This window comes from Pecten maximus, chromosome 6, assembly GCF_902652985.1.
Source record: "Pecten maximus chromosome 6, xPecMax1.1, whole genome shotgun sequence".
Lineage (NCBI taxonomy): Eukaryota > Metazoa > Mollusca > Bivalvia > Pectinida > Pectinidae > Pecten > Pecten maximus.
In genome coordinates, this window is record NC_047020.1 from 11,147,438 (window position 1) to 11,163,800 (window position 16,363).

The 16,363-nt window shown below is 33.4% G+C and overlaps 1 protein-coding gene across 2 annotated transcripts in view; it reads left to right on the top strand.

The window, feature by feature from the left end:
- Positions 1 to 6,310: 6,310 nt before the first annotated feature.
- LOC117328955 (cytoplasmic FMR1-interacting protein 2-like) overlaps positions 6,311 to 16,363 on the top strand; it is a 33,834-nt gene continuing 23,781 nt past the window's right edge. Inside the window, exons 1-8 of one of the 2 annotated variants that reach the window (XM_033886589.1) lie at positions 6,311 to 6,411; positions 7,665 to 7,898; positions 8,277 to 8,354; positions 12,707 to 12,808; positions 13,089 to 13,270; positions 13,552 to 13,777; positions 15,527 to 15,631; positions 16,004 to 16,207. In XM_033886589.1, the coding sequence (XP_033742480.1) occupies positions 7,686 to 7,898; positions 8,277 to 8,354; positions 12,707 to 12,808; positions 13,089 to 13,270; positions 13,552 to 13,777; positions 15,527 to 15,631; positions 16,004 to 16,207 (1,110 nt within the window). In that variant the 5' untranslated portion in view covers positions 6,311 to 6,411; positions 7,665 to 7,685. Of the gene's footprint in view, positions 6,412 to 7,664; positions 7,899 to 8,276; positions 8,355 to 12,706; positions 12,809 to 13,088; positions 13,271 to 13,551; positions 13,778 to 15,526; positions 15,632 to 16,003; positions 16,208 to 16,363 lie in introns of those variants that run through there. The other variant, XM_033886588.1, reaches the window with a different exon arrangement.

The window sequence follows — 16,363 nt, forward strand, 5'->3', positions numbered from 1 at the left end:
TGTTCTTACGTGTTCCCACAGCAGACAACACTACACATGTCGGTAGGTACCTGTTCTTACGTGTTCCCTCATCAGACAACACCATACATGTCGGTAGGTACCTGTTCTTACGTGTTCCCACAGCAGACAACACTACACATGTCGGTAGGTACCTGTTCTTACGTGTTCCCTCATCAGACAACACCATACATGTCGGTAGGTACCTGTTCTTACGTGTTCCCTCATCAGACAACACCATACATGTCGGTAGGTACCTGTTCTTACGTGTTCCCACAGCAGACAACACCACACATGTCGGTAGGTACCTGTTCTTACGTGTTCCCTCATCAGACAACACCATACATGTCGGTAGGTACCTGTTCTTACGTGTTCCCTCATCAGACAACACCATACATGTCGGTAGGTACCTGTTCTTACGTGTTCCCTCATCAGACAACACCATACATGTCGGTAGGTACCTGTTCTAACGTGTTCCCCTAGCAGACAACACTATACATGTCGGTAGGTACCTGTTCTAACGTGTTCCCACAGCAGACAACACTATACATGTCGGTAGGTACCTGTTCTAACGTGTTCCCACAGCAGACAACACTATACATGTCGGTAGGTACCTGTTCTAACGTGTTCCCACAGCAGACAACACTACACATGTCGGTAGGTACATGTTCTTACGTGTTCCCACAGCAGACAACACTATACATGTCGGTAGGTACCTGTTCTAACGTGTTCCCACAGCAGACAACACTATACATGTCGGTAGGTACCTGTTCTAACGTGTTCCCCTAGCAGACAACACTATACATGTCGGTAGGTACCTGTTCTAACGTGTTCCTTACGTGTTCCCAACGTATTCTCCCAATAAAACCGTTATGGTTATTACAAATATTCGGACACTAAATATTAAACAATGATATATTATTTGACATAAACATATTAGAATTCTTACGTACACGCGGAAGACTTTATAGTCGAGTACGTTCGAGGGGAGGCAACTCCTGTTACCCATGAGACGAGGAATGGTTATAGGAATCTGGTGTAACAAAATGTGGAACCGAGGAAAATTCCAGCAACAGGAACACCGGATACTGATATAAGACTGGTTTCTACCTGTTGTGGAAGATCAGAACATGCATGTATATTGGGAACAGATCTGTTGGGTCCATTTGTATTAAATGTTTACAAATATTTGCCAATGGTCCATGGTTCATTTTGTAGCGATGCTTTCGCAGGGCTTTAAGAAATATTTAATATATATATATATTTCTCTAACAATGTATTTTGTAGATAACAACTGTGAAACACAAAAGAAAAACAATGGGAGCAATCCTCGACCATGTCAACTGGATTAAAGACATAAGGCCTATTGGCTTTAACGGCCACCTGAGTGCCTGAAAAGCAATATTATCGTATAGTAATCGAAGGATACTATACACATAATATCACATGTCTCTTAGTTAAATTGTATTTTATTTCTTAATTCATTTGCTTTGTGAATATACATAGCCAGATTTTGAAAGATGGCACAGTTCTCTGGTGACATAAGATAAGATATCGGGCAATGCCATCTTCCCACTTCTATATTTAATCTATGAGAAGATACCCGAAACCTTGTTAATTTGTTTTTAATATTAACAATATAAATATATGTCTTGTAACCAAATTCATCTGAGAAAAGTATATAACATTTGGCCGGTGGCGACTCTACTAGCCTTGTATAAATATGTCTCGTAAGCTTGATTGGAATAATGATAAGAATACATCAATATCTCCAAATCATTGTTCAAGCCAAACATAACCAAAACCATGAGTACGTAATGTGGTCTTCACTATTTTAGCCCAATTTATGGTACGAGAAGTTTTCGCTTGCGTGTAAAGCTCGTTATATATAGTCTAAGCCTGTACATTATTTTGGTTACGCACGATTTCTAACCAGTATTAATAATCTTAGTGTTTGTGATAAATATAAGGGGCAAGCAACCTAATTCTCCGTATATAAGATATATCTATAGGAGGGAAACATATTTGGTATTACTGAAGACACTGTTATATATCCTCTATCTATAGAAGGGAAACATATTTGGTATTACTGAAGACACTGTTAGATATTCTCTATCTATAGGAGGGAAACGTATTTGGTATTACTGAAGACACTTAGATATCCTCTATAGGAGGGAAACATATTTGGTATTACTGAAGACACTTAGATATCCTCTATCTATAGGAGGGAAACATATTTGGTATTACTGAAGACACTTAGATATCCTCTATAGGAGGGAAACATATTTGTAAACGTAATAGTGTTTAACCAGCATATCTATTCAAAAATACCTACAATTAATAAATAAAAACAATAAATACAAACAATTCTTAAAAGTTATCAAGAGCAGCTTAGTAATACATCTCAGTTAAATGGAGGACTGGGTAATTACTGTTTGAGATACAGGCCCGTCATAATAAACAACTGTCAATAGTAAGTGTAGATTTAAGATATAGTTTTATGTGTAGTTTTAAGAATTTAGATGTAGATTTAAGATATAGTTTTATGTGTAGTTTTAAGAATTTAGATGTAGATTTAAGATATAGTTTTAAGATTGATGTCATGTGTAATGTGTTCCTATTGTTAACGTTATTAAGGGGCCGCGGTGGCCGAGGGGTTAATATTACATTAATTTCATTTTATGGAAAATATTATAATACAAATGCGTTCATTCATTTAAGACACATTTTACATAACATTACAATATGTTACTTTAAATATATTATGCGATACATAACTACAGTTACATATCAATACATTTTAATTAAAAATTATTTTTTTTAGAAAGAATACATGTAATGAGTACTAATGACATAAAACTAAATTATACAACGACAGACATACAAATTGTATATAGATAATACATTTCAATCAGCAACATATATCACCAAGAAAGCACTAAATACATTAATTTCATTTTTTATGGAAGATATTACACTACAAATACCTTCATTCATTTAAGACATATTTTAGATATCATTACAATATGTTACTTTAAATACATTATGCGATACATATCGACTACAGTTTCATATCAATACATTTTAATTAAACATTATTTTACCATATACATGTAAATTTCATGAGATGGAAACAATTCATTTAAATTTTTTTTTTATAAAAACATATCTACATTTGTACAACATCTAAGATACAGTATATATGGCAATAATATTAATGTTATTACAGTTCATACGCAGGTTTCTTCCCTGATTTTTATCTTTACTCAAGTGAAGAAGGTGTGATGCTGCGTCGGCGGGCTGAAGGTTCGTCATGGTTATCTTCAGAAGGGTGAGGAATCGGGTGTACGTCTGTTGGGTCTTGCTAGGAAATAAAGTGTAGACTAGTGGGTACATCTGTCCGTCTATGTCTGCATGGATGGTATAAATCTGGTAGAAAAGCTTGGGCAGGTTTCAGAAGTTTCAGAAGTTTTTTTTTATTTGACACTAAGATCATATGATTAACAGTATGCAATAAATAGCACTGGTATAGTTAACATGGAGACTGAAATGTTTGCATAATAAAGGTGAAAAATGTTCCGTCGCAGTAGATGGTGTCGGCGTTGGCGAGGTCAAATAAGCTGTCCGTGGTTGGAAAGCTGATGATCCGCGAGTCATCTCCATCATTCAGTCATTAATATTATTGGACATTGTTACATATGATCATTGTAAATTGGTGAAATTTTATTGTTATTATAAGTAATGATAAAATGATTATTAAAAAATCTTTGATTTTAGATAATTAGTTCATTATAGTCTATAAATGCAATTTATATATATATATATATTGTAATTTATTGCATTTTTTGAAATTAATAAGTTTTTCTTGATATGTATATCCTATAGGTATAAGTTACCATCATGATATAATTAGGTAACAGGTGAAAAACACAGGTAAAAAACACAGGTAAGTTTAGGTTAACTACTCTGAAATAGACTATAATTCTTGTCACAACACTTCCCTCGTTATAGGATTTTAAAAAGTGGGCAAATGGAGATACAGCCAGGTGTCCCGACACTTAAACACTAGCCTTCCACCTCTGGGTTTCGAGTTTGAGACCTACGTGGGGCAGTTGCCAGGTACTGACCGTAGGCCGGTGGTTTTTCTCCAGGGAACTCCGGCTTTCCTCCACGTTGTGAACTGGGAAAATGTTTTATTGGGAAAAATTGAAATTAACAACACGTTTATTAATATGCAACAGGTAACAACATAAAACCATATATAACAAGAAGAAATGTCCATGCCTATTTTGTTTAATATTATGTGCAATTCGTCATACATGCGGCAGGGCAGGGCAGGACAGGGCAGGGCTGGGCTCCCTTAGACCATTATATTTAAGAAATAATTAACGATGATTCGTGTATTGTTGCAGGATATACAACGAGGACGAGGATATTTTGCAAAATATCCGAGTCCAGGGAGATAACTCCATCATGTATCTATAGTTAAGTTTTTGTCTATATGATACAGTTTTTAGTATCTAAAAAGTCACCGAATTAACTATTCTTTTAATAGGGTCAGTCCCTGCATAGAGTGTGGTATTAAATATGACTATAAATAACAAAGTGGTGTTCATCTTCGATGAAGAACTTGCATGAATAACAAAAGCACCCATTCTTTGGAATGGGTTGTTTAGAATACCTGCCAGTTTCTATATAAAGTTGATGAACACGAACTCTTAGTTTGATAAAAAAAGATTTGTGAGATTTTTTTATTGCAAATTTAAAGTAGTTTTGAACAAGGTGGTTGTTATGTATTAGAACATTACTATACAGTTTTAGTTTTCCATATCCATTCTGAGATATATTATCCAACTGTGTCCTCGATTTAGTATCAAAAATATTTTCCATTTTATTTCTTCTCAGTTTACATGGTGTATCTAAGCTTTGGACATTCAGTTTTTGTTGAAGGGAAGGTAGTTGCTAATTATTACTAGAGTTCAGTTAAAAAGGCATACAATATATAATCAAAATCTAGCAGTTCGATCACAGAATATATCAATGATATTGCTCGCTCAGTTAAAACGCACATATTGGGCGCAAAAAAAAAGAATGTAATAAGATATAAAATTCAGATTAATGCTTATTCAAATAATCATATTAATACAACTTGACTAGAGTAATATGTTACAATTTAAGTGAAAAATTATTTAGAGATAAAAGAGTATAATAAAATTGTATGACTGTCACAGAAAGCAATATATGATGAATCACAGACTCAATCGGTACATGTCCATTTACCTAGGATAACCCATTCCCAGTGGACTACAGGGACGAAACAAACATGTAAAAAAGAAAGACATCTAGTTGGGGCTAAAACCAAAACAAACAAAACCCTATCTTGTCAATTACAGATTTATAAAGAGATAAAGGTGAAAAGAATCAAAGCGATATGATAGGATATTAGTATCCATGTTGGGGATCGTATTACCCTCGAGGTCCGTTCGACTCAAGCCGGTCGCTGCGTTACTGGCGAAAACGCATAAAATGATCAATAGAAGACAAATGGGTTTTAAAAATCTTCTTTTGCCTTGGACATAAGGTGTAGTTTAACTTTTTGTTTAAACAGAAATTTGCATTTAATACTTTTACGTTGAAGTAGAAAAAAAGTTGAAGATTCTGGGCCTTTGATATTTTTCAAAATAAAGTTAAATTGAAATGGTTTGACCTGGTAGGTACTTGGTGGAGTTGTTTTTGGTGAAGATTTTAAGGAGATATGACGGCAAATTGCCATTAAACACATTAAAAGCATAGTAAAGGCTAATATATATATATAGGAGAATAATGTTGAATTTTAAATGCAAATAAATGCCCACAAAGGTGGATCGAGTCAACATTTGGCCCCAACTTGTAAAAAAAAATCTTTTATTTTTTGACAATTTGTAGGGACATGAAAATAAACCATAACCACATAAATGATAAGTTATTATAGAACTTATAGACGTAGTGGACCTAACATAACACCAAGTTGAGTTAAGGGGGTACCCTTAACTGAAAATGGTAAATATTTTCCAAAGGCTAAATGATGATTTCATGTCTAATTTCAAGTTATGTAACACTCTGTCAATTTTATCACAAAGGTAATGATCAAAATAAATTGTCTTCTTATTAGCATAAAGTGGTATGAATTGAAATTATCGTCAGGAAAGGCTAAGAGTTTTGGCTGATTACATATATAGATAATATTTTCGACACTTGACCAACCAATCCGGAATTCTAATACAGCTATACGGTTCGTTTTAATTTACTTTAGACGCCTCCATCAGCGACCTCTGGCGGTGATTCGGGTTGCAGCAAAGCGGAAGCTAAGTTGAAAATGGGGCAGGGCTGATACAAATCAACAAATTTTGTTGGTTTCCTATCTTTATTTGGCAGGTTTGTTTGAATTTGCTGGTAAAAGATTATTCATAGAATTATATGCAGGTATCTGTAAAAAGTCGGCAACAACAGTGTGTTAGTGTAGCTTAGCAGGAACGATATCTGCCTACAAATGTTTTGATGACTCAGTTCGTAAGGTTTGATGCTAAGAAGTAAGAAGCATAGACTTTTGTTGTTGAGTTTAAAATGATAACAAACGTTTTCTTCTGTATCACAAGAATCGGATATTTTATATTGAAGTAGTCATTCTACTGCTAAAATAGCACGAATCACGTCCGATTCGGGAGGAGTCCTGAATTTGCTGCCAGCTATATATATATGTAAACACTAAAACGATACTGTAACAAAAACCAGCAAATCTAATTAATTCGTCAGAAACGGTACAGAACACTTGACAAAAAGCAGCAGTTATGGTAATTAGGTGATGATCGATGTCCTTATGTCATTTGTTGCTACGATAACGGTGTTAAAATTAAAATGTCACCTGTGCATTTTTGTGTAAAATCGCCTCTTTTCCAACAGGAAATTGCTATTTCTGTTTCATTTGCTTACTTCTTATATGTTTAACTCATCTGACGCCACAACAATCTGTACATGCTTTCCTGTAGTTTTCCTAATCAAAACTGAGCTCAGCCGCTGCAACAGGAAGTGAGTAACGCAACATTTTTTTGCCTCCAGAGATGCTAACTTAGTAACCATCATTCTGATCAATTATAGAGTTACATCCATTCGGTCAGTGTAAAGATAGAAAAAAGTTGATTCTACAGAAAAATGCACAGGTGATATTTTAATGTCGTAATTGATGTAGCAACCAACATCTCGAATAATGCACCTACAGCTACCAACCATAAATCTTGCTTTTTAGCATGTATACCTTTTCTGACAGAATTAATGCGATTTGCTATACTGTTTACATAGCTATATAAAGCGCTATTATAGTGGAATACCACTATTCTGTTTCAATTGTTAGGTCAAGGCGACATAGCTAGGAGCAGGTATATATATTGACAGTGGTATACTAGTATGCAGTACAATCATATACCAGTACAATGGTATATCAGTATAATGATATACCAGTACAATGGTATACCAGTACAGTGGTATATCAGTACAATGATATACCAGTACAAGAAGTTTTCTGATCGGTTCCATTATTATGGTAATCAACCGGGTCAATTTAGCTCATTATTTATGTGGACTTAGCTTCAGTGTTTGTGCAGATTAAATCTTGCTGTTTGTTTGATGTTTAGGTACCGTTGATAATATTCAGCATGGCTGCAGGGGAGAAAATAACATTGACTGATGCTCTACAAAATGTGGATGTGTTGGACGAGCTTCCCCTGCCGGACCAACAACCCTGTATCGAGGGCATGTCCCTATCCATCCATTATCAGGCCAACTTTGACACCAACTTCGAGGACAGGAATGCCTATGTCACAGGGGTCGCTCGGTACATTGAGGAGGCTACAGTCCATGCAGAACTGGTAATACACCACAGTCTGCTTGATTAATAACAACTAGTCTTCAGAATTGATAATCCCAAGCATTTATTAACGCATTATGACATTGTGGTGTTGGAAGGACTTCGCATGCAAGTTTGATTTATATGACATGAATATTTTGTCACAGTTTGATATGTATTATATTGAGACAACTTCAAATTGGCAAAGTTAAGGTTGCCTGTCTTGGCTGACTTTTGATCTTTTATTGTTTCCCCCAGAAGTACTTATTAGCATAAATAATGGATGCAGGCTTGTAGCCTCTATATCCATATCAATCTCAATACATAGTATAATATAAATAATTCCTGTGTAATTAATGGCATTATATTAGTTCCTGTACATTCATGCTTGTTTTTGTAGAACAAACTGCTGGAAGAGGGACAGGAACATGCAGTGATGTTGTATACATGGAGGTGTTGCTCTCGTGCTCTACCACAGGTTTGTAGCTTCAACAGGTGTTTGAAGTTAAAGGTATCCAATACAAAGTAGACAGTTAACTTCAAAGTAAATTTTATAACACTGTCCTCATTTGAAATCCTCTATTTTTTCCATGATAGTAGTTAGGAAATATTTGTGGTATTTTTACCTGCTAATGGCTGCTGTGTATCCTCCTGCTTCAGATCTTGTGAAAGATTCATTTCATCAAAATCAAAACAATATGCATTATTTATATAAATGTGTAATTTTACAACGACAATGAAATATTATTAAATGACATTGATATGTATATTAGGCTGTAATATTTTCAATTTTGGATTTTCGATATATATCCTTCTTCCCTACATTATATTAATATCATTGATCCATTGATTTGTAAAGAAGTAACATATCTTTTGATTACGTATACTGGTAGACTAGCTACCACATTATGACTATAATGTGTGCTATGTCAGTTGTTTTCTTTTGGATATTGATTAAATTTTCAGTATTTATGGTTTTGGTTTAGTATCATTATATAAACTTATGCATAATTAATTATGCTGTACTCAATAAAAAATATGGGAATTTGATGACTACAAATACCCAGTAAAGAGAATACTTACAACATATGTCAGATTAAGGCTTACATTGGTAGGTATTACTATTAGAACATCTAGAAGTAATTATCTAATGTCTGAAGTTTACAGATCACTTTAACATTATATATTTTCTGTGCAGTATTTGTTTTTTTGTGTGTTTGTAATTATGTTTATGTGTCTACATGTAGTTTTACATTCAAAATATATTTACATGAAAGAAGTTGACTTGTGGTTTAAGATATACACAAAATAGTGAGACACTCTGTATTATTCATTGCCTTTTTTTGATATCTTGATGTCTGTCAAAGGAGAGGTATACTGTGTAAGTGGACAGAAATGAATCATCAGTGGTGTTTTGGTGATTTGAAAGGATTTACAGTATTTTGATTTTGATTTTCAGTACAATTTTCTTCTGGGTGAATATACACCAGTGGGTATCAAGTCTTTATTATCAACTTTAGGTTATGAATCCCTTATTGTAAATTGGGTTATTTTTTGTGCAAAATACATTTAAACTATGACACAAATGTAAAGCGTTGAAATGTTTTATAGTAAGTATTTCCTGAAGCATTGACTACTAGTAGGTTTAAGGTCCTGTTTAATGTCAATGGTATAATATGGAGTTGATTCTGTAAAAATATCCCTGTTTGATATATAGAATTTAAATGTAGTAATATTAAATTGGAAATATGAAACAATACATGTACTTCTGTGATACAATGTTTTCCAAATGGTAATAGTCATAGTTTAAGTGTTTGCTTTGATGTATTTGCACCTCCTTTTCATGTCGTAACAAATACAATATCTTTTATAAGACACTAATGTTGTGTGACATTATATATTTGTATATGAAAACCAGACAGACAGTTTGAAGTTATTTAAGTATTCTGTTTTTATCCTAAATCAGCATGTTTATTTCCCTTCATGATAACATGGTTAAGTGTTATTAAGGTAGTTCAGTTGTCATTGTCTTGTATTTGTCCCTTTATATAATTTTTTTTTTTTTTGGCAAAGAGTTACTTTGAAATTTTGCATAAAGTTCAGCTTGATGCAGTATTTTACAATCATATCAACATTTTTCATTTTATGTTGCTTTAACACCATTTTAATTATGAATGTTGAGCTATGAAACAAATAACCTCACAGAAATAACCCAATTTATGATGTTAAGATTTCATTTAGTTTCATTTTCAATAAATGGCTCCGAAGTTTGTACTGTAATTTAACATTTCATTATACATTGCTATGAAAGTATTTCATTAAATTTTGCATTTTTCACTTTTTTGCACAGACTTTAACTTCATGTCAAAGCTGAACGCCTACAGTTATAATAAGAAAGTCAGTTATGTCATTAACACATAGTTGTTGCTGGCTTTTCTAGGCCTGCTGGCCATGGCTTCTTTGAAATTGAGAATTGCTGTTCATCAAAGACATTTAAGATAACACACATTCCATTCCTAACATCTCAAGCTAAAAGCACATGAACAAAGCTATGAAGCTATGCTCCCTTTATCATCTTACATGTCATTTACATCAATCAGTTTGTTAGCTGGTATGCTGTTATGTGCTTGTACATGTGGATTTTAAATAATAATGGGCTGGCATAAAATTAAGTTATACTGATATTATTAACTTAGTGACTAAATGTTATTGATGAAAAACAGGAATACTGGGTGTTGTTTATAGTGCAGTTAAATATATGTAAAGTATAATGTATTACTGTATACATTCAGATTTAATTAATCTCCATCAATTCTATTTAGTGTAAACAGCATTTGAATATACATACATAAAAGGTGTTGTTATATTTGCCAGGTGTTGCTTACAATATACATGTATATCAAGAGATTTTTGTACAAAATAATGAAGTTGGTGTTGATACAATTGTAATGGAAATTTCTATGAAGTTTGAATCCCATCAGTTTTTGTCAATGGGTTTCATAGTTATATGTATTGACTGAAACGCTGGGAAACTCTGTGATGGTGACGTCCATGCTGCTGTATGAGATATACCATGATATTACTAAGTTTATGTTCAAGTCAAATCCCTTTATATCCATGCAGGGTGCGTTTTACACTGTTTTAAAAGAAGATTCATCAGAAATCTCACAAAAAATGTTTAATTATCATTTCTAAAAGAGCACATTTAAGTCATACGATCTATGATATTCATGTGTAAAAATGATGCAAAGTTTTCAGGAATAAGACTCTCGGGTTTAATGAATGAACAAAAAGAATTTCTTACAGTATGGTAATTTCTTTTTGCTGACTTTATCGTAATTGACAAGATATTTATGATAGTTTTCAGCCAAATGAAAATCAATGCTAAATGTGCATCAATGATATCCCAGAAGCCAAAGAGCTGATCTGAACTTGCTAGCTAGAAATGCATAAAATAAGAGGTGACCATGTTTGTAATTTAGACTAAATCTCCTTTATACAATTATGATCAGTCCTTGCTGTGAAATGATTGAGACATTTTCAATTGACTTCTGATTGTTCTGAAACAATTATCTACTGAAATCTTCAACATACAAATACATATATATATAGTACAGTTTTTGCTCATTTCTGAATGAAAGATACCAAGGTGATCTGGATAATATGATTTCTCTTATACTTACATGACTATTATTGTATACATGAACACAGGAGAAAGCTACAAAAGGTAGTCACTTTCCAGACTTATCCTCTTTTACGTTTTTTTCTGCAAAAATATAATATATATTTAGACAGAGATCTGATCGGCATATGACAGAGAGGGAGCTTTGTCTTGTTGACTTCTTGTCTGACACTTGACAGGTGTGCACCTGCGGTAATGCAGACAGGATTTCATTAAACTATTTATTATGTCAATAATAATAACCTGTCAATTTTAACATGCTTAATTCACATTTTTCGCGTGATTTTTGAGATTATATTAAGTTTCATACATTTTTGCACTATACATTGTGTAGTTTTTTTGAAGAACATCGATCCAATGTGTTTAAAGCTGGAATTTTTCTGTCTCACTCTTTTGTAAGAAAATCATATCATGCGTTTTGATAGAAAGTTACGATTACTCTAGTCCTGGGTAATGACTGGTGAAAAAGAAATTGTGTAAATTGGACAGAAATTGAACATGATAACTGTATAATTTGATTGGTAATCTTTTAAAACGGTGTATAAACCTGTGTATATGTGATGGTCCTGTAGACTAGTAAGTCCTTAGTAGATGCCCACGATATGTAGAAACATGCATGAATATGAATATGTATTGTAACCTAGTGAAGGCCTAAGATAAAAATTATAAAGATTTAACAGTTGTGTGTGACAATGTGAGAGTATGACAATTTGTAGCGAGATTTTCACAAGAAAATGGATGATGGTGATTAATTAAATATATTTTTCCCATTATGGTAACTATTCAATATATCAATAATACTTTTGAAACACAAGACATGAAATTGATTAAATCAAACGTGTTTTAAAACACTAAATTCGAAAACTAGTAAGACTAATGTAGCTTAAATCTATTGATTGTAAATATGTGTATTCTTCAAATGCACTTTTCTGTTGATGTGTTTCCAGTAATTTATTGGAATTTGTTATGGTTGAAAATTAACTAGGACAAACAGAATTTAATCAACAGTAGCTCAAGGGACCGTACATTAACCTAATTAGTTGCAGGACTGGAGATATTATATTGGTGATTAGTTGTACAATTCTATCACTCATATTTTCATGACTATATGTAGGTAATGATTAGAAATACTCTGTTGGTATTTACAGGTGAAGAGCAATGAACAGGCCAACAGGACAGAGATTTACCAGAAGACTGTAGAGGTACTTGACCCCCAGGTTTCCAAGTTGATGGACCTCATGTACTTCACAGTAAGTTGACCATAATTATTAGATCAAACAATATTGGTTGGTGTTCTTACTTAACAGTTTCTGTATTATATAAATGTTCAACATACTTAATTGAGCCCTTCACTTCTCAGCAGGTATCTGCCTCAGACATGTCCTTTGCTTGTAATATAATAGTGTGTATTTCTAACATATAGGTGCTACATTATAATGTATTAGTATTTCAGTCTCTAGGTCTGTGTTGACAGTTGTAAGCCATTAACTCTCGTTAATAGAATTTAACTGGTGGACCATTTCTTTACAGAGACGAGCTATCCAAAGGTTTGGTAGCGAGGTGAAGCGCCTTTCACACAACCAGAGGAGAAATGACTTTGTATCAGAGGCTTACTTGGTAACATTGGGAAAATTTATCAATATGTTTGCTGAGTTGGACGAGCTCAAGAACATGAAGGCTGGTATTAGGAATGATTACTCCGCTTATAGAAGGTAGGTATCTCTTAAGAGGGATTGTATAAGGCGTATAGAAGATATACATAAAACAGATATACCAACAGTGAAAACGCTTCATAAGAGGGTATAATTCACCTTGAACCTATTTTTTTTCATCGATTTATTTATAACATAGAGTTAAGGTCAGTCACTAACTTATTTCTTGTCCATTTGTTAATTCAATTGAGATAGTGACAGTTGTAGAAGAATACATAGTATGACGCAGGAGTTTAGGATATATGACCTTCTATGAATGAAAATAATTTTCCTTTGTACAGGTCAGCCATGTTCCTGAAAGTAATGGCCGACCCTCAGGCCCTGCAAGAGTCACAAAATTTGTCCATGTTCTTGGCCACTCAGAACAAAATTCGTGAAATGCTGAAGGAGGCCCTTGCAGAAGCTGGCAATTGTGAAGACCTCCTGGCTGACATAGTCAACATCTGTATAAACATGTATGAGAACCGCCTCTTCCTGGAGCCCAGTGAAAAGTACATGCTTGTCAAGGTAGGCAGGATTTAAGATATACAGAACTAGGACACATGTATAAAGGAAGGTATACATAATTAGGACATATGTATAAAGGAAGGTATACATAATTAGGACATATGTATAAAGGAAGGTATACATAATTAGGACATGTGTATAAAGGAAGGTATACATAATTAGGACATATGTATAAAGGAAGGTATACATAATTAGGACATATGTATAAAGGAAGGTATACATAATTTTGACATATGTATAAAGGAAGTTAGACATAATTAGGACATGTGTATAAAGGAAGGTATAGATAATTAGGACATGTGTATAAAGGAAATTAGACATAATTAGGACATGTGTATAAAGGAAATTAGACATAATTAGGACATGTGTATAAAGGAAATTAGACATAATTAGGACATGTGTATAAAGGAAGGTACACAGAGTTAGGACATATGTATAAAGGAAGGTATACATAATTAGGACATATGTATAAAGGAAGGTATACATAATTAGGACATGTGTATAAAGGAAGGTATAGATAATTAGGACATGTGTATAAAGGAAATTAGACATAATTAGGACATGTGTATAAAGGAAATTAGACATAATTAGGACATGTGTATAAAGGAAATTAGACATAATTAGGACATGTGTATAAAGGAAGACATACATAATTAGGACATGTGTATAAAGGAAGGCATACATAATTAGGACATATGCATAAAGGAAGGTATACATAATTAGGACATATGTATAAAGGAAGGTATACATAATTAGGACATGTGTATAAAGGAAGGTATACATAATTAGGACATGTGTATAAAGGAAGGTATACATAATTAGGACATGTGTATAAAGGAAGGTATACATAATTAGGATGTGTATAAAGGAAGTTAGACATAATTAGGACATGTGTATAAAGGAAGGTATACATAATTAGGACATGTGTATAAAGGAAGGTATACATAATTAGGATGTGTATAAAGGAAATTAGACATAATTAGGACATGTGTATAAAGGAAATTAGACATAATTAGGACATGTGTATAAAGGAAATTAGACATAATTAGGACATGTGTATAAAGGAAGGTACACAGAGTTAGGACATATGTATAAAAGAGGGTTTACATAATTAGGACATGTAAAAATATAAAAGAAAGTATACATTAATTATGACAAAGCATTTTATAAATGATACAGGTGAACAGTACTTTTTGATATAAACTTAGTAATAGATAACAGTGTGTACAGCTGTTTTCTCCAAGGATTCTTAATTAAAACGAGGGGTCAATGTATATACATCCAGAGGAATAGAATTCTGTTTAATAAATCTACATCACCACAAAATACACAAAATATATCACACCAAGCACGATAACAAACAAGCCAGTGGACCCTTACATATACCATACTATCTGTACAAAATCAACTTTTAATCACTTGGCGTAATGACAACAGTATATGGTTGACCCTTATTAGATCACCTTGTGATAGTATAAATTTTGAGTGACTAAATCCAAACCTATGTTTAAATATAGAAGATAAATAGGTAAATAACCTGGCTCTGGAATGGAAGAAGTACATGCTGTAATGGTGTAATCATGCCTAGAGGACAGGAATAAGACATGTCTGACTGAGTACCAGATATAAATAGGTCCTGGTCAGAAAAGGTCAGCAATTAATTTGGAATGGGTCATAATTATGTCATTATGAAAAAAAGATAAAATAAAAACCAATATACAAGTATATAAAACTGATGTTATTTTACAGGTGATGGCCTTTGGTATATACCTGCTGGATAGGCCAGACGGTAGTATCTACAAGATGGACCAAAAGAAGAGGATCAATATCTCCAAAGTAGACAAGATTCTAAAGGTCTGTATCCTTACTGTACTAAAATCTTATCTAGTAGTAAGAGTAAATGGTATCATTTACAAGGGAGTTGTTGTTTGTTCTTTGATCCTCAAGATAAGTATTTACATCCGAAAATGTGTATCTAGATTTATTAAATTGAAAATTGCCTTCATGTGTTCTATGAGAAAAATATAACAAAGTAGAAGATAATAAGTAGAAAGTTATAATAAAGTTTGGTCGTTGAATTTATTTGAAGTATGTCAAAAATCAATTGATTTTGGAAATCACAGAGGTTTAGGAGCCGACACCACTGGTATCGATCAATGTTTTCATGTCTGAAATTTTATTTTTAACCAGATACATGTAAAATAGCTTTTATTATTCCATTTTCAGCAACTGGAAGTTGTTCCTCTGTACGGAGATATGCAGATAAACCCGTATACATACATTAAAGGTAGCTGTAACTATGATGCATCACGCTGGACCTTCTGTGAGTCCAGCCACATCAGTCCACAGTCCAACATTTTAGCTAATCTGGAGGCAATCCGAGAAGACCATATGGCTTATATAAGTCAGCTCTCCAAACACAGTAATGAGGTGAATAGATTTCTTTTTTTTGACAGGTTTAGAGGGAAAGAATTTGTTTGAGCTTATGGAATCAATAGATGCATTTAGCATGAATAAATAGAATGAAAACATTTTTAGCTCACCTGCACGAAGGGCAAGTGAGCTTATGCCGTGGCGCGGCGTCCG